The sequence below is a fragment of the Rhinoderma darwinii genome, chromosome 3 (genome assembly GCF_050947455.1).
Source record: "Rhinoderma darwinii isolate aRhiDar2 chromosome 3, aRhiDar2.hap1, whole genome shotgun sequence".
NCBI lineage: Eukaryota > Metazoa > Chordata > Amphibia > Anura > Rhinodermatidae > Rhinoderma > Rhinoderma darwinii.
Genome location: NC_134689.1, coordinates 161,015,485 through 161,036,174, shown reverse-complemented (window position 1 = coordinate 161,036,174; position 20,690 = coordinate 161,015,485). Strand labels below are relative to the sequence as shown.

Sequence of the window (20,690 nt, the reverse complement as noted above, 5' to 3'; positions counted from 1 at the left end):
CCTTATTCAAGTTACGGTAGTCAATGCATGGCCTAAGACCACCATCCTTCTTCCCTACGAAGAAGAAGCCAGCACCTACCGGAGAAGTAGAGGGGCGAATGTAACCCTTGGCCAGGCATTCCTGGATATACTCTCTCATGGCTTCACGTTCGGGACAAGAAAGATTAAATATCCTATAGCTTAGCTCCTGGTACCAATTCGATAGCGCAATCGTATTCTCTATGAGGAGGTAACACTTCGGAGGCCTCCTTAGAGAAAACATCAGCGAAGTCCTGAACAAACTCAGGTAGCGTGTTCACCTCCTCAGGGGGAGAAATAGAATTAACAGAAAAACATGACGTCAAGCATTCATTACCCCATTTGGTAAGCTCCCCAGTATTCCAGTCAAACGTGGGATTATGCAACTGCAACCAGGGAAGGCCTAAAACCAAATCGGACGATAATCCCTGCATCAACAGTACAGAGCACTGCTCCAAATGCATGGAGCCAACAAGGAGTTCAAAAACAGGGGTATGCTGTGTAAAATAACCATTAGCAAGAGGAGTGGAGTCGATACCCACTACCGGGACAGGTTTAGGCAAATCAATCACAGGCATAGCTAGAGACATGGCAAATTCCACAGACATGATATTAGCAGACGACCCTGAATCCACGAAGGCACTGCCGGTAGCAGACCTACCACCAAAAGAGACCTGAAAGGGAATGCAAGATTTTATTACGTTTCATATTTACGGGAAAAACCTGTGCGCCCAAGTGACCTCCCCGATGATCACTTAGGCGCGGAAGTTTTCCGGCTGCTTATTCTTACGCCTAGGACAGGTGTTCACTTGATGCTTGTCATCCCCACAATAGAAGCAGAGACCATTCTTCCTGCGGAACTCTCTACGTGGTCGGGGGGACACGGAGGCCCCGAGTTGCATAGGTACCTCCGAGTCTTCCGTGGAAGAGCGAAACAACGGGACCTCGGGAGGCATCATGGGGGAGTTAGAGGGGAAAACACAAAAACGTTCAAGTTGTCATTCACTGAGACGTCGGTCAAGTCGTACCGCTAAAGCCATAACCTGGTCTAGGGAGTCAGAAGAGGGATAGCTAACTAGCAGGTCTTTCAGGGCGTTCAACAGACCCAACCTAAACTGGCACCTTAAGGCAGGGTCATTCCACCGAGAAGCTACGCACCACTTCCTAAAGTCAGAAAAATACTCCTCAACAGGTCTCTTACCCTGACGTAAGGTCACCAGCTGACTCTCGGCAAAGGCAGTCCTGTCAGTCTCGTCATAAATCAGTCCGAGAGCAGAAAAGAAACGATCAACGGAGGAAAGTTCAGGGGCGTCAGGAGCCAAGGAGAAGGCCCACTCTTGGGGCCCTTCCTGGAGCCGGGACATAATTATACCCACCCGCTGGCTCTCAGAACCTGAGGAGTGAGGCTTTAAGCGAAAGTAGAGCCTACAACTCTCCCGAAAGGAGAGAAAAGTCCTCCGGTCCCCTGAGAACCGGTCAGGCAACTTGAGGTGGGGTTCAAGAGGTGAGGTGAGGGGCACTACCATGGTAGCGTCAGGCTGGTTGACCCTCTGAGCCAGGGCCTGGACCTGTAGGGAGAGACCCTGCATTTGCTGGGCCAGGGTCTCAAGGGGGTCCATAGTAGTGTCAGGGACCAGGGTAGACTAGGTATATGGGCTTGTGATTATGTAATGATGGGGTAGGGAAACGGACAAGTGAGCCCTAATCTACCCGCCACTCTGTCCCTGCCTACTTGCAACGACCCGCCCTAGGCGACGGGGTACAACTGGGTGGCGGTCCCTACGCTCAGTAAGTGCACGAGACAAACAGACAAGGGAACACAAAGCAAAGGGAAATGGGGCAGTTGCCCACGGCAACACCGTGAGCAACAAGAGTGGTGAACGAGCCGAGTCAAACCAGAAATGCACGAGGTACCAAACGCAGAGCAGAAGAGTAGTCAGTAAGCCAGGGTCAGTATGGAGCAGGATCAAATAGTTAGAAGCTGTAGCTGGGCCAGGAAACCACACGAGAAGAATCACAAGCAAAGGAGGAACAGGAAAGGCAGGTATAAATAGACAGAGGGCGGGAGCTAGCTCCGTCTGGCCAGGCTGCGATAGGCTCTCCCACTCCTAAGCCTGCCATCCTGAGTGGTGGAAGATGGAGTCAGTCTCAGAGACATAGACTCGGTGCAGACTGATTACCTATGGGCGTATACACAGAAGTTGTGCCTGGCAGATCCTTTACAATTACATTTTTTTATTTAATTTTTAATAATCCCAAAAGGGATTTTAACCTTTTCAAGACCAGACTAATTTTTGTTTTTATGCTTTTTGTTTTTTGCTCCCTGCCTTCAAAAAGTCATAAGTCTTTTATTTTTTCGTTGGCACAGCCCTATGAGGGTTTAATTTTTACGTGACAAATTGTACTTTCTAATGGTACTATTTAATATTATGTGCGATGTACTGGAATTGTAAAAAAAAAAAGCAGTTCCACCATTTTCTTCTAGGTTTCTTATTTACGGTGTTCACTGTACGGTGAAAATGACATGTTAGCTTTATTCTGAAGGTCAGTATGATCACGATGATACCAAATTTATATCGTTTTTGTTATATTTTATTATCTTTAAAAAAATGAAAAAGTTTGAAAGAAACCAATTTTTTTTTGCATCGCCATATTGTGACCCCTGTAACTTTTTTTATATTTCTGTGTACAAAGCTGTGTAAGGTGTTTTTTTTTGTATGTGGAAAGATGTTGTTTTTATTAATACCACTTTGGGGAATCTCTGACATTTTGATCACTTTTCATTAAATTTGTTTGGGGGGTTAAAGTGGCAAAAAAAACAGAGATTCGGCCATTTTGACCTTTTTTCCCGCTATGAGCGTTCACAAGGCTCCCAGCTACTATATCAGTACACCCGTTCACGCGATCTTGTCGCGTGGGAGATAGCATCCGGCCCCGAAGCAAAAGAAACCCTCAGATGTTGGTGGTCACATCTGACACCGGCATCTGAGGGGTTAAATTCTCACGATCAGAACTTTTTCTGATCGCATGCGTTGCCGCTGGGTCTCTGCTATGCAACACAGCAAAGATCCAGGGGCTATAGCGCTCGCTCTGCTTCTGAGCGGGCGCAATATTTAAAGACCCTTTCCCAACGTCGATCTACAGATTAGTGACAGGAAAGGGTTAATTTAGATATGTATTTTGTAACTGTATTTTGCTGGCACAAATGTAATACAAACCTAGATAAAAAAAAAAAAAACCTTACTAATATTTTGTCTTCAAAGCTGAACATTTATATTAATCTTAAGCTATTTGTCAGCTTGACAGACAATATTTTAAAGCAATGCTTGTGGAATTGCATTTAATTACAGAAAAAAATGTTTTGCTGCTTTAGTAAAAGACAATATAAAAAGTTGTCTCAATTTTGCTGACATCAGGCTCATTATTAATAGTGGTTTCATTTTCATGGCAACTATTGAAAGAAAATAAATTGTATAGGCAGCGAGGAGGAACTGCTTTAAGAATATATTTTTTATTTAGCACAAGATTTTAACGGTTTGTAATAAATGTCTAACAAGATGCTTTATATTTACTTCTTAAAGAGATAGGCAGTTAATGCAATAGAAAAAATGCTACTTAAAGAGAACCTGTCACATGACAGACCTTTTGAAGTACGGGTATCAGTATAATACTCAAATTTAAACTAGTTAGCAGAGTTATACAAATTGGTACAAATACACCCTCTAAAAAGACCACCAGAGCACTAAACAGAGGGGCTCAAAAGAAAGCACTTAGTTCTGTGGAGTAGTGAACCAGTCAGTAGCTGTGAAAGGAATCATATCACATACACTAAATATGGCCTCAGAAACGGGGGGTTACAGACTGCAGAATATGTTACTTTTCAGAGCGTCTGAGAGGGATCATGTGAAACAATACGATAACATTTACCTTCAGACCCCTTTTTGGCATGCTGGAGGGCTATTTAGTAGGTGCAATTGTGCCTACTAGGATACCGTGCTGTGAAAAAATATTTGCCTTCTTCCCAATTTCCTCTAATTTTGTATATTTATCACACTTGGAGGTTTCAGATCATAAAAGTACTTGTAATATTAGACAAATATTACCCAAGTAAACACAAAATGCTATTTTTAAATGATAATTTCATTTATTGAAGGAAAAATGCTGTTCAGCCCTACCAGGTCCTATGTGTAAAAGTAATTGCCCAATTAGCTACTAAATCAACCAGTAAACCAAATTTAATTGACAATAAGGTACAATTCCACTAGCCACATCCAGGCATGATTAATACCAGACATGTTGAATCTAAATATCACTTAAATAGAACCTGTCTGGCAATGTGAAGCCGGCATGATGCCATGTTCTAAGGAGTTTTCACAGAGCCAAACAAATGTAACGGCTTTGGTAGGCCAGATAATAGCCAGTGGTTATATAAGAAAAACGGAAAGTCACAGAAAAAACCGACTGATCAAAAAAACTACACAATAAAACGTAACTTTTACTTCATATTAATAAAAAAGGAGGTTGTCCTTTAAAAAAAAGAGGGTGGGTCAAAAATGTGTAGCCACAGTGTTGTCTGGGTCATTTGTATGTTGCTACTCACGACCCCTGTCACCAGGTCAAGTCTGCCACAGACCGCTGGTAGGTCTGATCATGTCTAGTGGAGGTAAACCACAAATGATGAGTATGGAGATCTCTCACTGTGGATGGTAATGGATGTGCTGATGACAGTTACGTCGCAAGCACCGGGCATTCGGGGCCCAAGCCCCGGAATTTTTGCCCAGTGCCCCTGATCCCTAGGGGACTGCCACATAATAGCATAGCTATAGGAGTCGCAGCAATCGCAATTGCGACCGGGCCACAAAGTTACTATAGTGACTGACAGTACACTTACCCACCTCGTTCCGGAGCGCAGCTAGGATCCTGACGTCTTCTCGCGTCATGATGCTGTGCGCCGCACATGACATCACGACGCTGTGCGTCGTGCACAACATCGCAACGCTGGATGGCGTCCGGATCTCTTCTGCGCCCGAACCCGAAGAGGAGGGTAAGTATAGCGTTACTGTCTGCTGGGGCCCTGAATCTAAGCCTACCTTGTGGTAGGCTTAGATACAGGGTCTAGCAGACAGTATCACATGTGGGCCCTATATTTAAGCCTACCGTATGGTAGGCTTAGATACAGGGCCCAGCAGACAGGATCACACATGGTGTGATCCTGTCTGCTTGGCCCTGTATCTAAGCCTATCACATGGTAGGCGTAGATACATGGCCCATGTGTGATCCTGTCTGATGGGCCCTGTATCTAAGCCTAGCACATAGTAGGCTTAGATACAGGGCCCAAACAGACAGTAATCTTATACTGTATAAGACTAAGACTACTATCTGCTGGGGCCCTGTATCTAAGCCTAACATGTGGTGGGCTAAGATACAAGGTCCAAAAGACAGTATCACACATGGGTCCTGTATCTAAGCCTACCACATGTCTTAATAATGTTTTTTTTGTATTTGTGCTTTTTTTACAGGTTCAGTTGTTGGACTACGTCGGATTCAAGGACTACTTCCATGATGGCTTTTTTCATTTTCAATAAAATGGTTAATGAGTGTTGTGTGGGGGTTCTTTATCTCAATAAAATATTTTTTCTATGTCTTTGTGGTTTTATTTAAAACTTTATTACTACTAGTAATGGCCGCTGGCTGATCGACAGCGTCCATTACTAAGGCGAGGCTTACACTAACCCCCATTATTACCCCGGTACCCACCACCACCAGGGGTGCCGGGAAGAGCCACAACGGATGCCACAGATACTGTCCGTGGTCACTGCTAACAGTGAGACAATGTTGCTGGAAGTGCAGCAGGTGTGAGTGTGTGTGTGTGTTGGGGGGGGGGATAAATAAATTTCATCAGCTATTATTTTAAAGACAGGTGATGCCTACAATTATCATTTATACTATCTATAGAATGAACCGATAAAGCTCTTTTTGTTGCAGATATAAACATGTTTGTTAAATATGTGTATACTATGATGGTCACATTAATTGAGGATAGGAATTGATGGACTAAAAGATTTTAAATCATATATATTGGGTGAGGACATGGTGTCAGAGGCACAGTTGAGTTTTTTTTTTTACTCCGCTGCTTTTCTCTCTCTTACCAAATACAACCAAACTCTATGATATGCGCAAAACCTAATTTCTCTCCTTCTTTCCAATTCCTTATTATTATTTAATTTCGAGGATAGAAGCAAAAACAACAGGTAAGTGTTACTGGATGTAGTGGACAATCAAGTTGAAGGGTAGGATTTCCGAGTGGGAGTGGTGGACAATCGAGTTGGAGTTTAGGATTTTCGGGTGGGAGTGGTCGAGTTGTGGATATTCGAGTTGAAGCGTAGGATTTTTGAGTGGGAGTGGTCAAGTGGTGGATATTTGAGTAGGAGTGGTCGAGTGGTGGATATTCGAGTAGGAGTGGTGGAAGTGGTCGAGTGGTGGATAAGAGCGGAAGGGGGGAAAGCCAGAGGTGGTGAAGAGTGGGAAACCCTGAAGTGGCTAATAAATGCCCAAAGAAGCTAATAAATGCCCAAAGAGGCTAATAAAAACCCGAAGAGGCTAATAAAAGCCAGATGAGGCTAAAAAAAACGCCCAAAGAAGCGTAACCACCTTAAGTGGCGTAACTGCTCTAAGGAGGGAAACAACCTTAAAAGGCGTAATTGTTTTAAAGAGCATCATTTCCTTAAAGGGTGTAATTGCACTAAGAAAATGCCTCCAAAAACAACAAATTTGTCTGAAGACGACATAATCGCTAAAAGACAAAGGAAAACAGAAGCTCAGAGAATAAGAAGAGCAATTATGAGTGCAGAGGAACGCCCGAAACAACGAGAAACGAATTCCCAAAACAAAGAGTTAAGAAGGCAAAACCAATACTTATCATCATTCCTTTTGCTAGCAAACCATCATCATTCCTTTCGCTAGCAAACCCGTGTAACGAATTTTCTATACTAGTATATGTATAACACAATACCATTATATAAAAGGTGAAATTACTTGTATATGGAAAAGGCGTAGCATTAATGAGAAATAATGAAATTAAATATTACTAAGGTCCTGAGGCAAAAAATAGGTGGGTAGAAAAGAGGCTAACGATAATTGACAAACATAATGTCAATGTGGTGTCAGATAAATGGGGTAAATGACAAGGAGTCATTCAGACCTTCTGGGCTAAACGATATGTCCACTGTGTTTCCTTCTGGAGGATCCGTAAATCCCAGTCTCCCCTTCTTTGTGTGTATCTGATCACCTCTACCACTTTTAAATAAACTGCAAAGGGGGTTACTTGGATGTTTTTGGTGCATGTGTACTGACCGTGGTGGTTTCTCCCTAGAGTGTTCAATGTCCCCAATGTGTTCCAAGATCCAACGACATAGTTCCCTTATAGTTTTGCCCACGCAAGACAGAGGACAGGGACATGTGCAAAGATAGATCACATGTGCCGTTTTGAAATTTTCAATGTCTCACCAGGTATAGGTCCATCCAGTTGTTATGCTTTCAAATGTTTTGGACGTTGCTACAAATCGGCTGGCTTTGCAGCCACCACAGCTAAAGGTACCAACAATCCTTGTGTTTGGGGTGCCACAAAGTGGCTATGTACAAGGTGAGCACCTAAGTTCCTGCCCCTACTATAAGTGATGTTAGGGTGTTCCCCTACAAACTCCGCAATTGCAGGATCCATCCTTAGTATTGGCCAAAACGTGGACAAAATGTTCCGGGTCTCAGAGGCCGCAGAGTGGTAGGTCCCCACAATACTAGTTACCTGTTCAATCTCTAAAGAGATTCAAATACAGATATTCTAAACAAAGTCATTGAAATCTACCAGTCTGGAAAGGGTTACAAAGCCATTGCTAAGCCTCTGGGACTCCAGCGAACCACAGAAAGGGCATGTATCCTCAAATGGAGAAAACTTGGAACAGTGGTAAACCCTCCTAGTAGTGGCCTGCCTACTAAATTTCACCAAGAGCACATTGACGACCCAGTTATTAGGTATAGGGGGGCAATCACTTTTTACATTTTGAATACATTTTTAACCTCAATAAATGGAATGATCTTATATTGAAATTAGTTGAAGGATCTGAAACATTTAAATGTGAGAGATTAGCAAAATAGTAGAAATCGAGGGAGGGGCACTGAAGCTGCATATAGTGATGGGTTCTCTTTAATATAACATAATTTACATAAGATACAAAGAATAGAAATATTCAATGAACTATCCCTATTATTGCTTTTAATGTGGTCAGCAAGCTTAACATATAGATTTAAGCCTGATGCAAACAGCTGTGTAACAGCTCCATACACAAAGCAGTATATGGAGTCATATTGTACCTCCGAATGCCTTCGATTTTATTTCTAATCTATATGAAATCCATAACTGTACGTTCTCTATGTGCTGCCGTATAGGCTCCTTTCACAAGGCTTAGCCATGTACTTGAGGCTTTAATAATATCCAAAATGAGCAAAGAAAATTGTTTAGAAAAATGAAAGATTGATTATTAGTTGCATGTTGATCTTGTATACGTTTTGCTATGTAGAGTAGGTGTCATGTGTTTAGGTGATGCATTTAAAAAATGTATAGAATTACAGGCACTACTTTATCATATACATAAAATACAAGTTATTCATTGTTTGCCTTAGATGGAAACACCAGTGTTGTGTTCAATGATTTAAGAGATCTAAACAATAATATAAAACAGCAAGAGATATTTTCACCAAAGCTAAATAAAAGTTTGCATCTACAATGTCCTGATAATGGCTGATAAACCATAGAAATAAATTTTACCATGTAATAAGGAGCATGTGGTGGTATCGCAAATATGAAATATTACTTGTTGATTTACTTATCACAACATATGTTTTAATAGGCATAAACATTATTTTGTAAGCTGACTTGGGCTTCTGGGGGTCTATCTATTCAGTGGTTACAAGAGATTAAAATGGAAACCGTTTTTCAAGCCATTTTTTTACATAAAAGTTAGTGGAACATTTGATAAAAACATATTGTAAAAGTGATAATAAATACATTATTATGATTAATATTTCCACAGATAGAATTAAAAAACAAGTGTATTCATGTATATTTTTTATTACTAGGTTTAATGTGCAATTATTCAATATGCATTATTCATCATAGTAAATACGTTTTCTGATGAAACAGATGCAAAATTATTACATATTGAGCAGGTATAAAATGCCATTTAGATCAATCCCATGCTTTGTTTTCAATGCTATTACTCAGTTTAAGTAAAAGCTTCATGGTATTTTTAATATTCAACAATAATCTGAAGTTTGGCATACCTCATTCAATTCTTCTTCCGTATTGAGAAATTCTGTAACTCCACTAATAAGTTTTGAATTCATAAATAATGCCTCTCCATACCTAAAACAATATATCAAAGAATATATCATAATACACACATTGTAACAAGGGAAATTTACGGTCACTGAAAAAGGTCCATTAGTCAATTCAGAACATGTCTGCATTAGTGAGGTGCAACATTTGAGAAAGTTTGCTTCAACAGCTTTTCCAGACTGGATAAATTCCTATTACAAAGCCATAAAATACAGGGGCTGAAATTCTGACACCAGGACTAGAGATGAGCTAACTTATGAACAGTTCGGTTCGGCTGGTTCGCTGAATTTCACGAAAAAGTTTGATTCGGACCGAACTAGTTCTGACCGAACCTGTAATTTCCGTGCGCCTAGCATGGTACTGTCCAGAGTGCTGAAAGAGTTAATGGGCTGCACTAACTCTTTCAGCAACCTTGACAGTATCATGCTCGGCGCGCGGAAAATACAATTTTAATGTAATAAAAAAATATATATATACGTTCATACTTACATTCCTCCTGTCCGGCCTCCAGCGATGACGTTTCATCCATGTCGCCGCTCGCTGCAGCCAATCACAGGCTGTAGTGGCGGTCACGCACGTCACGTGACCGCCTCTGCAGCCAATCACAGGCTGCCACAAGCCTCTGCAGCCAATCACAGGCTGCCGTGGCCTCTGCAGCCAATCACAGGCTGCCGCGGCCTCTGCAGTCAATCACAGGCTGCCGCGGCCTCCGCAGCCAATCACAGGCTGCCGCGGCCTCCGCAGCCAATCACAGGCTGCCACAGCCTCTGCAGCCAATCACAGGCTCCTCTCCTGAAATATTCTGTGCTGCTGTGAACTCTGCTCTTACCATTACGTAGCTCTCAGTCTGTTACCTCTCCTCCACTCCTGTCCTCAATAACACCTTCACATGATTGGCAAGTCACCACTCCGCACAAGATCCGCACGCTCATCTCCTGAAATACTCTGTGCTGCTGTGAACTCTGCTCTTACCATTACGTGGTGACTTGCCAATCATGTGAAGGAAGGTGTTATTGAGGACAGGAGTGGAGGAGAGGTAACAGACTGAGAGCTACGTAATGGTAAGAGCAGAGTTCACAGCAGCACAGAGTATTTCAGGAGATGAGCATGCGGATCTTGTGCGGGGTGGTGACTTGCCAATCATGTGAAGGTGTTATTGAGGACAGGAGTGGAGGAGAGGTAACAGACTGAGAGCTACGTAATGGTAAGAGCAGAGTTCACAGCAGCACAGAATATTTCAGGAGAGGAGCGTGCAGATTCTGTGCTGCTGTGAAATCTGCTCTTACCATTACGTAGCTCTCTGTCTGTTACCTCTCCTCCACTCCTGTCCTCAATAACACCTTCACATGATTGGCAAGTCACCACCCCGCACAAGATCCGCACACTCATCTCCTGAAATACTCTGTGCTGCTGTGAACTCTGCTCTTACCATTACGTGGTGACTTGCCAACCATGTGAAGGTGTTATTGAGGACAGGAGTGGAGGAGAGGTAACAGACTGAGAGCTACGTAATGGTAAGAGCAGAGTTCACAGCAGCACAGAATATTTCAGGAGAGGAGCGTGCAGATTCTGTTCTATCTTTTTAACAGAAGTCTATGGGCCCGCTAATTCGGGTCGTAATTACGGGTGTTTTTACGGTCGTGTGCATGAGGCCCCGTAATGACGGGTCGCTACATGTGTGCACCCGTCATTACGGCAGCGTTGCTAGGCGACCTCAGTAAATAGTCACTATCCAGGGTGCTGAAAGAGTTAACTGATCGGCAGTAACTGTTTCAGCACCCTGGATAGTGAATTCCGATCAGAATATAGAGTAACCTGTAAAAAAAAAAGACGTTCATACTTACCGAGAACTTTCTGCTTCCTCCAGTCCGGTCTCCCGGCCGTTGCCTTGGTGACGCGTCCCTCTCGACATCCGGCCCGACATTCCTGGATGACGTTACAGCCCATGTGACCGCTGCAGCCAATCACAGGCTGCCGCGGCCTCTGCAGCCAATTACAGGCTGCAGCGGCCTCTGCAGCCAATAACAGGCTGCCGCGTCAGGAAAGAAGGTCGGACTGGAGGAAGAAGAGGGACTCGTCCGCAAGACAACGACCAGATACGTATGAAATGCATTTTATTTTATTTTTAATCAGCAGCCTCTTTTCTCTATCAGTGATTGATAGAGACAAGTGGCTGCCGATTTGTATAATATTTTTGACCGGGTTCGGTCGAAACGTGTTCGGCCGAACCCGGTGAAGTTCGGATTCGCTGCGAACCGAACTTTTCCCGATGTTTGGACCGAAACCAGGTTCGGTTGTCCTGGTTCATCTCTAACCAGGACCCTTTTTTTCCAGTCTCTATTGTCTTATAGGAGACAAATAAAGCTCTGTAATAGGAAATAGGAGTTTCGCTCATCTCTGTTTCAGTATTTCAGGAGATTTTTTTTGCTTTATGTTTGTCCATTAGTTGTTTTTTTTTGTTTTGTTTTTTTACTAATGATCTAAACACATTGGATAATGAATGTATGAAAATGATATCAGTTTTTCAGATTCAAATTTTAAAACCCCCACAATTGTTTAAAAAAAGATATATCTAAATATATATTTTTCTGTCTGATTCATATGAAATCTGACAGCGTAAATTTAGTGATTTTCCACCAAATGTCATACTATGGAGATATTCTAGCCTAATATAATTGCAGACCCAATATGGTAACACACGGAATGCCACTGTAATGTCCGTGGCTGCGGGTTGTTAGCTCCAATCCCCTCCTGACAGCCGCAGCCACGAGTTGGCAAGCGCTGGCCCCAGCCTCCTCCTCAGAAGACACCAGCGCTGGCTTCCACTCATCTCTGCCGGATACCGTAGTGTGCGCGCGCTCATGCCAGCTCTTAAAGGGGCAGCGCGCGTACCAGACTTCTTGATGAACTTTGACCCGTGAGTACACGGGACTATAAGAGGGGTCCTGCTCCCTGCTTCTATGCCTGAGCGTTGTTGATGTTTCCTAATTTGTCTATGTGATGGCCTCCTAGTGTGTTTCCTGTTTCCTGTACCTCTACCTGTTCCTTTCATTCCATACCATCCTGGTCGAGCATTGTGCTGTGCCAAAGTTGTGTTGTGCTGTATATCACGTCTGACCTGCTTCACCTCGCCTGACATCTACCTGCTGCCTAGTCCTAGCTGAGCCTGCCCTGCTGCTGTCTGAGCTGCCACAGGTACCTATACGAACTATAGACATTCACCTGTGCCCTGTTGGCCAGCTGCCTTACCGCCAAGGCGGTACGGCCCAGTGGGTCCACAGACCCTTTGTGACAGCCACTGGTTCTATATTACTGAACTGTAGGGACTCCGAATAGGAAGAGCCTGAGTCCTTAATGACATCCATTAAAGGATCATTTCTATTATATATAGTTTCACTTTAAAGGGGTTGTCCAGGAAAAAAAATAATTCTAAAAAGTGTCCCCGAGCCTTGATTTACCTTCCCTAATTCCCCCTATTAAACTTCTAACCAGTTTCTGTTTGATTTCAATCATCACTGCTGCTTTTTCTGTTTGTTTACATCCCTTGCTGTTTGTTTACATCCCTTACTGTCTATTTCCTGTCTTGTAACCCACCATACCCATGATCCCCTGCTGCATCTGAGGAGACAGTTGCATCCCCCCCCTTCCTCCAAAGCATCTCAGCTATTTGCATACTGCCACGCCCCTCTATGTTCACAGGTTCTTCCCTGCTCTAATTACAAATTACAGGCAGACAGCTCCCTCCCTGCACATTGTCTGAGGCCGGATTTACACGAGCGTGTGTCTTTTGCGTGCGCAAAAAATGCGGCGTTTTGCACGCGCAAAAGGTACATAACAGCTCCGTGTGTCATAAGCATATGATGCGTGACTGCGTGATTTTCGCGCAGCCGCCATCATTATGACACTCTGTTTGTATGTTTGTAAACAGAAAAGCACCTGGTGCTTTTCTGTTTTCATTCATACTTTTTACTGCTGTTGCGCGAATCACGCGCGTCACATGGAAGTGCTTCCGTGTGCTGCACGTGATTTTCATGCACCCATTGACTTCAATGGGTGCGTGATGTCCGAACAACGCACAAATATCGGACATGTCGAGAGTTTTACACAGCGGACACACGCTGCGTGAAACTCACTGACAGTCTGCACGGCCCCATAGACGAACATAGGTCCGTGTGAGGCGCATGACAATCACGCGCGTTGCACGGACGTATTACACGTTCGTCTAAATAAGCCCTTACACAATAATAATCATCATTATCCTTTGTGCCTCCATATATCCCTGATCTAAGTACAGGCACCCATCTCCCTCCCCCGCCCCTTTCACAGTCTGATAAATGTAAGGGTATGTTCACACGCAGAGTCAAAAACTTCTCAAAATACTGAGCTGTTTTCAAGAGAAAACAGCTCCTGATTTTCAGACGTTTTTTGTGCCACTCGCGATTTTTGCTGCGTAATTACGGGCGTTTTTGGAGTTTTTTTCACTTCAGTCTAAGGAAAACGGCTCCAAAAACGTCTTATGAAGTTTCCTGCACTTCTTTTTCGAGGCCGTTTTTTTATGCGTAAAAAAACACATAAAAAAACGCTCCTTCGGAACAGAACGCCGTTTTCCCATTTAAATCAATGGGCAGATGATTGGAGGCGTTCTGCTTCCGATTTTTCGGTAGTTTTTCGGGAGTTTACGGGCCGAAAAACGGACGAAAATAGGCCGTGTGAACATACCCTAAGTCAGCCCACTCCACCTAAGTCAGACATCTTGGTACACACAATCCAGTCAGCACATTTACCTCACCTGATGCTGGATCTGTTCCAAGAGAATGAAAAACTTGGCAAACGGCGTGCAGGCAGATCAAAATCTGCCTCAAAATTCAAGCAGAATTTTGAGGCAGAATTTTCTGCCTGCAAAAAAACTCTGTGTGAACAGGGCCTTACAGTGAAGCAAACACCAAACACTACTCCAAACAATGGTAAAACATTTCTTTTTTTACTTAATTTACTATAAATGTATGTAAGGCCCCATGCACATGAACGTGCTTTTGTGGGCGCAATTCCCCCGAAAATCCACGGGAGAATTGCGGCCCCATTCACTTTTATGGGCCCATGCACACGTCCGTGGTTTCCAAGGTCCGTGCATGGCCCAGGACCCTGGACCGCAGAAAGAACGGACATTTCTTATTACGGCCGTGTTCTGCGGTCCAGGCTCATGGAAAATAATGGACGCGGCAATGTGCACCGCCCGCGATTTGCGGGCGGCTCGCGGGTGACACTCCGCGGCCGGCCGACTCGAAGATCACGGCCGTGCACATGGCTATGGTCGTGTGCATGAGGCCTTAGTGTGTCTCACTATTATTTATACACTATATATATATATATATACACACACACACACGAGGGGTCGTGTTAGGGGAGAGACAAGGCGCCCAGGCAGTGCGGGAACTACAAGTGTGAAGAAGCATGAGAAGGCGCGGACGACGAGATTGTCGGAGGAGGGTGCGTGTTAGGGTATGTGCACACGACCTCTTTTCAGACGTAATGGAGGCTTTTTAACGCCTCAAATTAAGCCTTAAAAGACGGCTCCAATACATCGGCAAACATCTGCTCATTGCTTGTAATGGGTCTTACGATGTTCTGTGCAGACGAGCAGTCATTTTATGCGTCGCTGTCAAAATACGACGCGTAAAATGACGGCTCATCAAAAGAATCGCAGGACACTTCTTGGGACGTTTTTTGAGCCGCTTTCTCATGGACTCTAATGAAAACCAGCTAAAAAAACGCCGCGAAAGATGCGAGTTGCTCAAAAAACTTCTGAAAATCAGGAGCTGTTTTCCCTTGAAAACAGCTCCGTATTTTCAAACTTTTTTGCTAAGCGTGTGAACATACCCTTAGAGGAGAGACAAGGCGGGGCCAGGCAGCGAAGAAAATCCTAGAGTGAAGGAAGAGGAGGTGTGGGCGACGAGATAGGAGGAGGGGGTCGTGTTCTATCATTGATGACGCTCCGTGTCTTTGCTAAGACAGCACTTCCGACTGTGTAGAGGCACGGCGCGTCATCAACTACTTTAGGCTCTATTCTTACGACAGGGTCCGAGTTTCGGCCGATTAAAAACGTCGGATTTGGTTTTCTCGGCTGTTTTGCATCCCTTTCCGTTCCGGACCATGCTTCAGTTTATAACCCGTTTTGTACCCGTTTTTTTCCTTGTCCGTTTTAAAAACGGATGAATTTCATTTGTTAATTTTCTGCCACACAGCCCACCTGTAGGTAATGACGCACAGCCCCCTGTAGGTAGTGCCACACAGCCCTCCTTTAGGTAGTGCTACACAGCACCCCTGTAGGTAGTGCCACACAGCCCCCCTGTAAGCAATGCCATACAGCCCCCTGTAGGTAATGCCACACAGCCCCCTGTAGGTAGTGCCACACAGCCCCCCTTGTAGGTAGTGCTACACAGCCCCCCTGTAGGTAGTGCCACACAGCCCCCCTGTAAGCAATGCCACACAGCCCCCTATAGGTAATGCCACACAGCCCCCCTGTAGGTAGTGCCACACAGCCCCCTGTAGGTAGTGCCACAAAACCCCCCTGTAGGTAGTGCCACACAACCGCCTGTAGGTGGTACCACACAACCCACCTGTAGGTAGTGCCACACAGCCCCCTGTAGGTAGTTCCACACAGCCCCCTGTAGGTAGTGCCACACAACCCCCCTGTAGGTAGTGCCACACAACCCCCCTGTAGGCAGTGCCACACATCCCCCCTGTAGGTAGTGCCACACAGCACCCTGTAGGTAATGCCACACAGCCCCCTGTAGGTAGTGCCACACAGCCCCCCTTGTAGGTAGTGCTACACAGCCCCCCTGTAGGTAGTGCCACACAGCCCCCTGTAAGCAATGCCACACAGCCCCTTATAGGTAATGCCACACAACACACTTGTAGGTAGTGCCACACAGCCCCCTGTAGGTAGTGCCACACAACCCCCCTGTAGGTAGTGCCACAAAACCCCCCTGTAGGTAGTGCCACATAATCCCCCTGTAGGCAGTGCCTCACATCCCCTGTAGGTAGTGCCACACAGTCCCCTGTAGGTAGTGTCATACAGCCCCCTGTAGGTAGTGCCACACAGTCCCCTGTAGGTAGTGCCATACAGCCCCCTGTAGATAGTGCCACACAGCCCCCTGTAGGTAGTGCCACACAGCCCCCTGTAGGTAGTGCCACACAGCCCCCTGTAGGTAGTGCCCCACAACACCCCTGTAGGTAGTGCCACACAGCCAGCCATCCTGTAGGTAATGCTACACAGCCCCCTGTAGGCAATGCCACACAGCCCCCCTTTAGGTAATGCCACACAGCCCCCTTGTACATAGTCACTCCCCCTACTTTCCTGTAGGGGACGACTCTCTGAGAAATCCCTCACTTTACTGTCCATATATGGACAGTGAAGGCAGAGACTTCTCCTGGAGCGGAATCCCCGGCCACATCGCTGGTGATTCCGCTTCATAAGTCCCTGACGTCATTGTGCCATATATGGACAGTGAAGGCAGAGACTTCTCCTGGAGCGGAATCCCCGGCCACATCGCTGGGGATTCCGCTTCATAAGTCCCTGACCTCATTGTGCCATATATGGACAGTGAAGGTGGAGACTTTTCCTGGAGCGGAATCCCCGGCCGCATCGCCGGGGATTCCGCTTCATTAGTCCCTAACGTCACTGTGTCCATATATGGGACTTCTCCTGGAGCGGAATACCCAATCCCCGGCCACAACTGTGGCCGGGGTTGGGGATTCCGCTCCTATAGGGAGCAAAAAAAACACCCTCCTCCTCCTCACATGCGCTTCGCACTGTGAAGAGGAGAAGGAGAGAGCGAGCGACGGATGACACAGCCGTTACGTTACACACCGACACCACATTGTTCTATTGCGCATGCACACATTTTAACTTACACAGCTGCTGAAGACGCAGCCATATCATTTAACAGAGCATGCGAGGTGAAGTGTGTCAACCACGCATGCTCTAAGCAGAAACACGTGGTACAGTTACGTAATTTGTGACGTAACCGTACATTGTGAAAGCCGGAAACCGGAAGTTAGGTAGCGGAGCGAATGGAAGGGTCTGCACAGGAAGTTCAAATTTTGCATTACCAAGCGGTCACGTGACGGAAGACGGGATACGACGCTACATTCATCTAATCAAATGTAAGTACATTACAAAGTTATATGTTTTCCTTTGTTTAGTTTAACTAAAAGTAATTTTTTGCTTCCGGAAAACCCCTATAACCTAAGACAAGAAAAAAATAAAAACAAAAAGAGAATTGTTTAAAAGATCTCATAATAGTCTCAAAAATAAGTTTATACCTGGCATTTAGAATTTTCCATTTATCCCTGAAGAATTTCCAGGCTGAGTCTCTTCCATGTGGATTTCTTGCTACATGAATTATAACATCTATGGCATCTTGATCCAGTACTACCTCAGAATTCAGGGATAGGTTTAGAAGCCTGTATAATAAAATGCAGAAAGTTAATTATGCAGCCTAGTTTGGGCCTTAACCCTTTCAGAACCAAGCCTGTTTTGGCCTTGTGGACGCAGCCGATTTTTTCAAATCTGACATGTGTTACTTTATAACTTGGGAATGCTTTTACTTATCCAAGCGATTCTGAGATTGTTTATTGTACTTTATGTTAGTGGAAAAAATGTAGTCGATAAATTCAGTATTTACTTGTTAACAACACCAAAATTAAGAGCAAATTTGCAAAAATTTGCATTTTTCTCAATTTAAATGTATCTGCTTGTAAAAGAGATAGTAGTACCACACAAAATAGTTACTACTTAACATTTCCCATATGTCTACTTTATGTTGAAATCATTTTTTGAACATCCCTTTATTTTTCCGGGACATTACAAGGTTTAGAACTTAAGCAGCAATTTCTCACATTTCCAAAACCTATTATGTTATTGACCAGTTCAGTTCTGAAGTGGCTTTAAGAGCCTTATATATTAGAAAGCCCCATAAGTCACCCAATTTTCAAAAACTGCAGTTTATTAACCTTTTAGGCGTTTCACAGGAATTAAAGCAAAGTGGATGTGAAATTTATAAAAAAAATTTTTTTTTCGAAAATCCAATTTAATTCATTTTTTTCTGTAACACAGAAAGTTTTACCAGGGAAGAGCAACTCAACATTTATTGCCCAGATCCTGCAGTTTTTAGAAATATCCCACATGTGGCCCTAGTGTGCCAATGGACTGAAACACCAGCCTCAGAAGCAAAGGAGCACCTAGTGGATTTTGGGGCCTCCTTTTTATTAGAATTTATTTTAGGGTACCATGTTAGGTTTGAAGAGGTCTTGTGGGGCCAAAACAGTGGAAACACCAACAAAAGGGCACAATTTGGCAAACTACACCCCTCAAGGAATTTATAGAGGGATATAGTGAGCATTTTGACCCCACAGGTTTTTTTGCTGAACGTAGAGGAATTAGACCGTGAAAATGAAAATCTACATTTTTCCAATAAAACTTAGAAATTATACATTTTTACAAGGCATGAGGAAGAAAAAGCATCCCAACATTTGAAAAACAATTTCTCTTGATTACGGAAATACCATGTATGTGGCAATAAACTGCTGTTTGGACACACGGCAGGGCTCAGAAAGGAAGGAGCGTCATTTGGCTTTTGGAGCTCAAGTTTGCGGGATTGGTTTTTGGGTGCAAATGTCACATTTGCAAAGCCCATGAATGACCAAAACAGTGGAAACCCTCAAAAGCGACCCCATTTGGGAAACTACAGCCCTAAAATAATTTATCTAGGGGTATAGTGAGCTTTTTGATCACATAGGTTTTTTGCTGAATTTAGTGGAATTAGGCAATGAAAACGTCTATTGTTTTTTTATTGTTGTTTTTTTGTTTACAGCGTTTACAGTGCACTATAAATTACATATATTATTTTTTTCTGTGGGTCGATGCGATTACGGCAATACCATATTTATACAATTTGTTTATGTTTTACGGTGTTTGCATGATAAAATCAAGGTTTTAAAAAAAATATTTCGTTTTTGTGTCGCCGTATTCTAAGAGCCATATCTTGTTTTATTTTTACATCAAGAAAGCTTTGTGAGGGCATGTTTTTTGAGAAGCAAATGGTAGTTTTTTTTTAATAATTTTTGGGTACATGCGACTTTTTGATCCCTATTTATTAAATTTTTGGGAGCTGAGGTGACTAAAAATAGGGATTCTTGTATTGTTATTTATTATTTTTTTTAAGGCGTTCAGCATGCAGGATAAATAACATTATATTTTTACAGTTCAGCCCTTTACGGATGCGGCAATACCAATTATGAGTAGTTTTTTTTTTGTTTTTTTTCTAATAGTAAAGGAATTTATAAGGGAAAAAGGGCGATTTAAAATTTTATTACTTGTAACTTTTACTTTTTTATCTTTGTACAACATTTCATTTTAACTTTTTTTTTTTAGTCCCTCTAGGGACTTGAAGATCCAACTGTTGGATCGTTGTTATAATACCCTGCAATACTAATGTATTGCAGGGTATGATATCTGTCAGTTTACACTGGCAGGCAGCGTATTAGGTCCTGCCTCTAGGTCTCGCCTTCCTTAGAAGGTCTCGCTGACCCTGAGGCCTTTGTTAGGCCTACGATTACCATAGCAACTATCAGCACCCCGCAAGTGCTGATGTTGTAACTCCTTAAATCTGGCAGCCCGTTAATCTACGTTGGGCTGGTCGGGAAGGGGTTAAGGCTCAGCGCTCATTTTTCAAATCTGACGTGTCACTTTTTGTGGTAATATCTTTGGAATGCCTTTATTTAATCCAAGCGATTCTAAGACTGTTTTCGGTAAAATTTGGTCGATACATTCAGTGTTTATTTGTGAAAAATAGCAGCATTTATAGAAAATGTGGAAAGATTTACATTTTTCTGAATTTAAATATATCTGCTTGTAAGGCAGATGGTTATACCACACAAAATAGTTATTAGTTCACATATCGCATATGCCTATTTTATGTTGGTATCGTTTTTGGAACATTCTTTTATTTTTCTAGGATGTTACAAGACTTAGAACATACACAGCAACTTCTCATATTTTCAAGAAAATTTCAAAAGCCTATTTTTTTAGGTACCTGTTCAGTTCTGAAGTTGCTTTGAGGGGTGTATATATATTAGAAACCCCCCATAAAACACCACATTTTAAAAACTAGACCCCTCAAAGTATTCAAAACAGTATTTAGCAACATCCCAAAAGTGACCCCTTTTTGTAAACCACATCTCTAAAGGCATTTATCATTTTCCTGGACATACGCCAGAG

General features: G+C 43.5%; 1 protein-coding gene across 1 annotated transcript in view; it reads right to left on the bottom strand.

Moving 5' to 3' along the window:
- TRHDE (thyrotropin releasing hormone degrading enzyme) overlaps positions 1 to 20,690 on the bottom strand; it is a 728,548-nt gene that overhangs the window by 5,024 nt on the left and 702,834 nt on the right. The window contains exons 17-18 of the mRNA XM_075856965.1: positions 17,735 to 17,875; positions 9,355 to 9,436 (exon numbers count right to left, since the gene is read on the bottom strand). Coding sequence (XP_075713080.1) covers positions 9,355 to 9,436; positions 17,735 to 17,875 — 223 coding nt within the window. The remainder of the gene's footprint in view (positions 1 to 9,354; positions 9,437 to 17,734; positions 17,876 to 20,690) is intronic.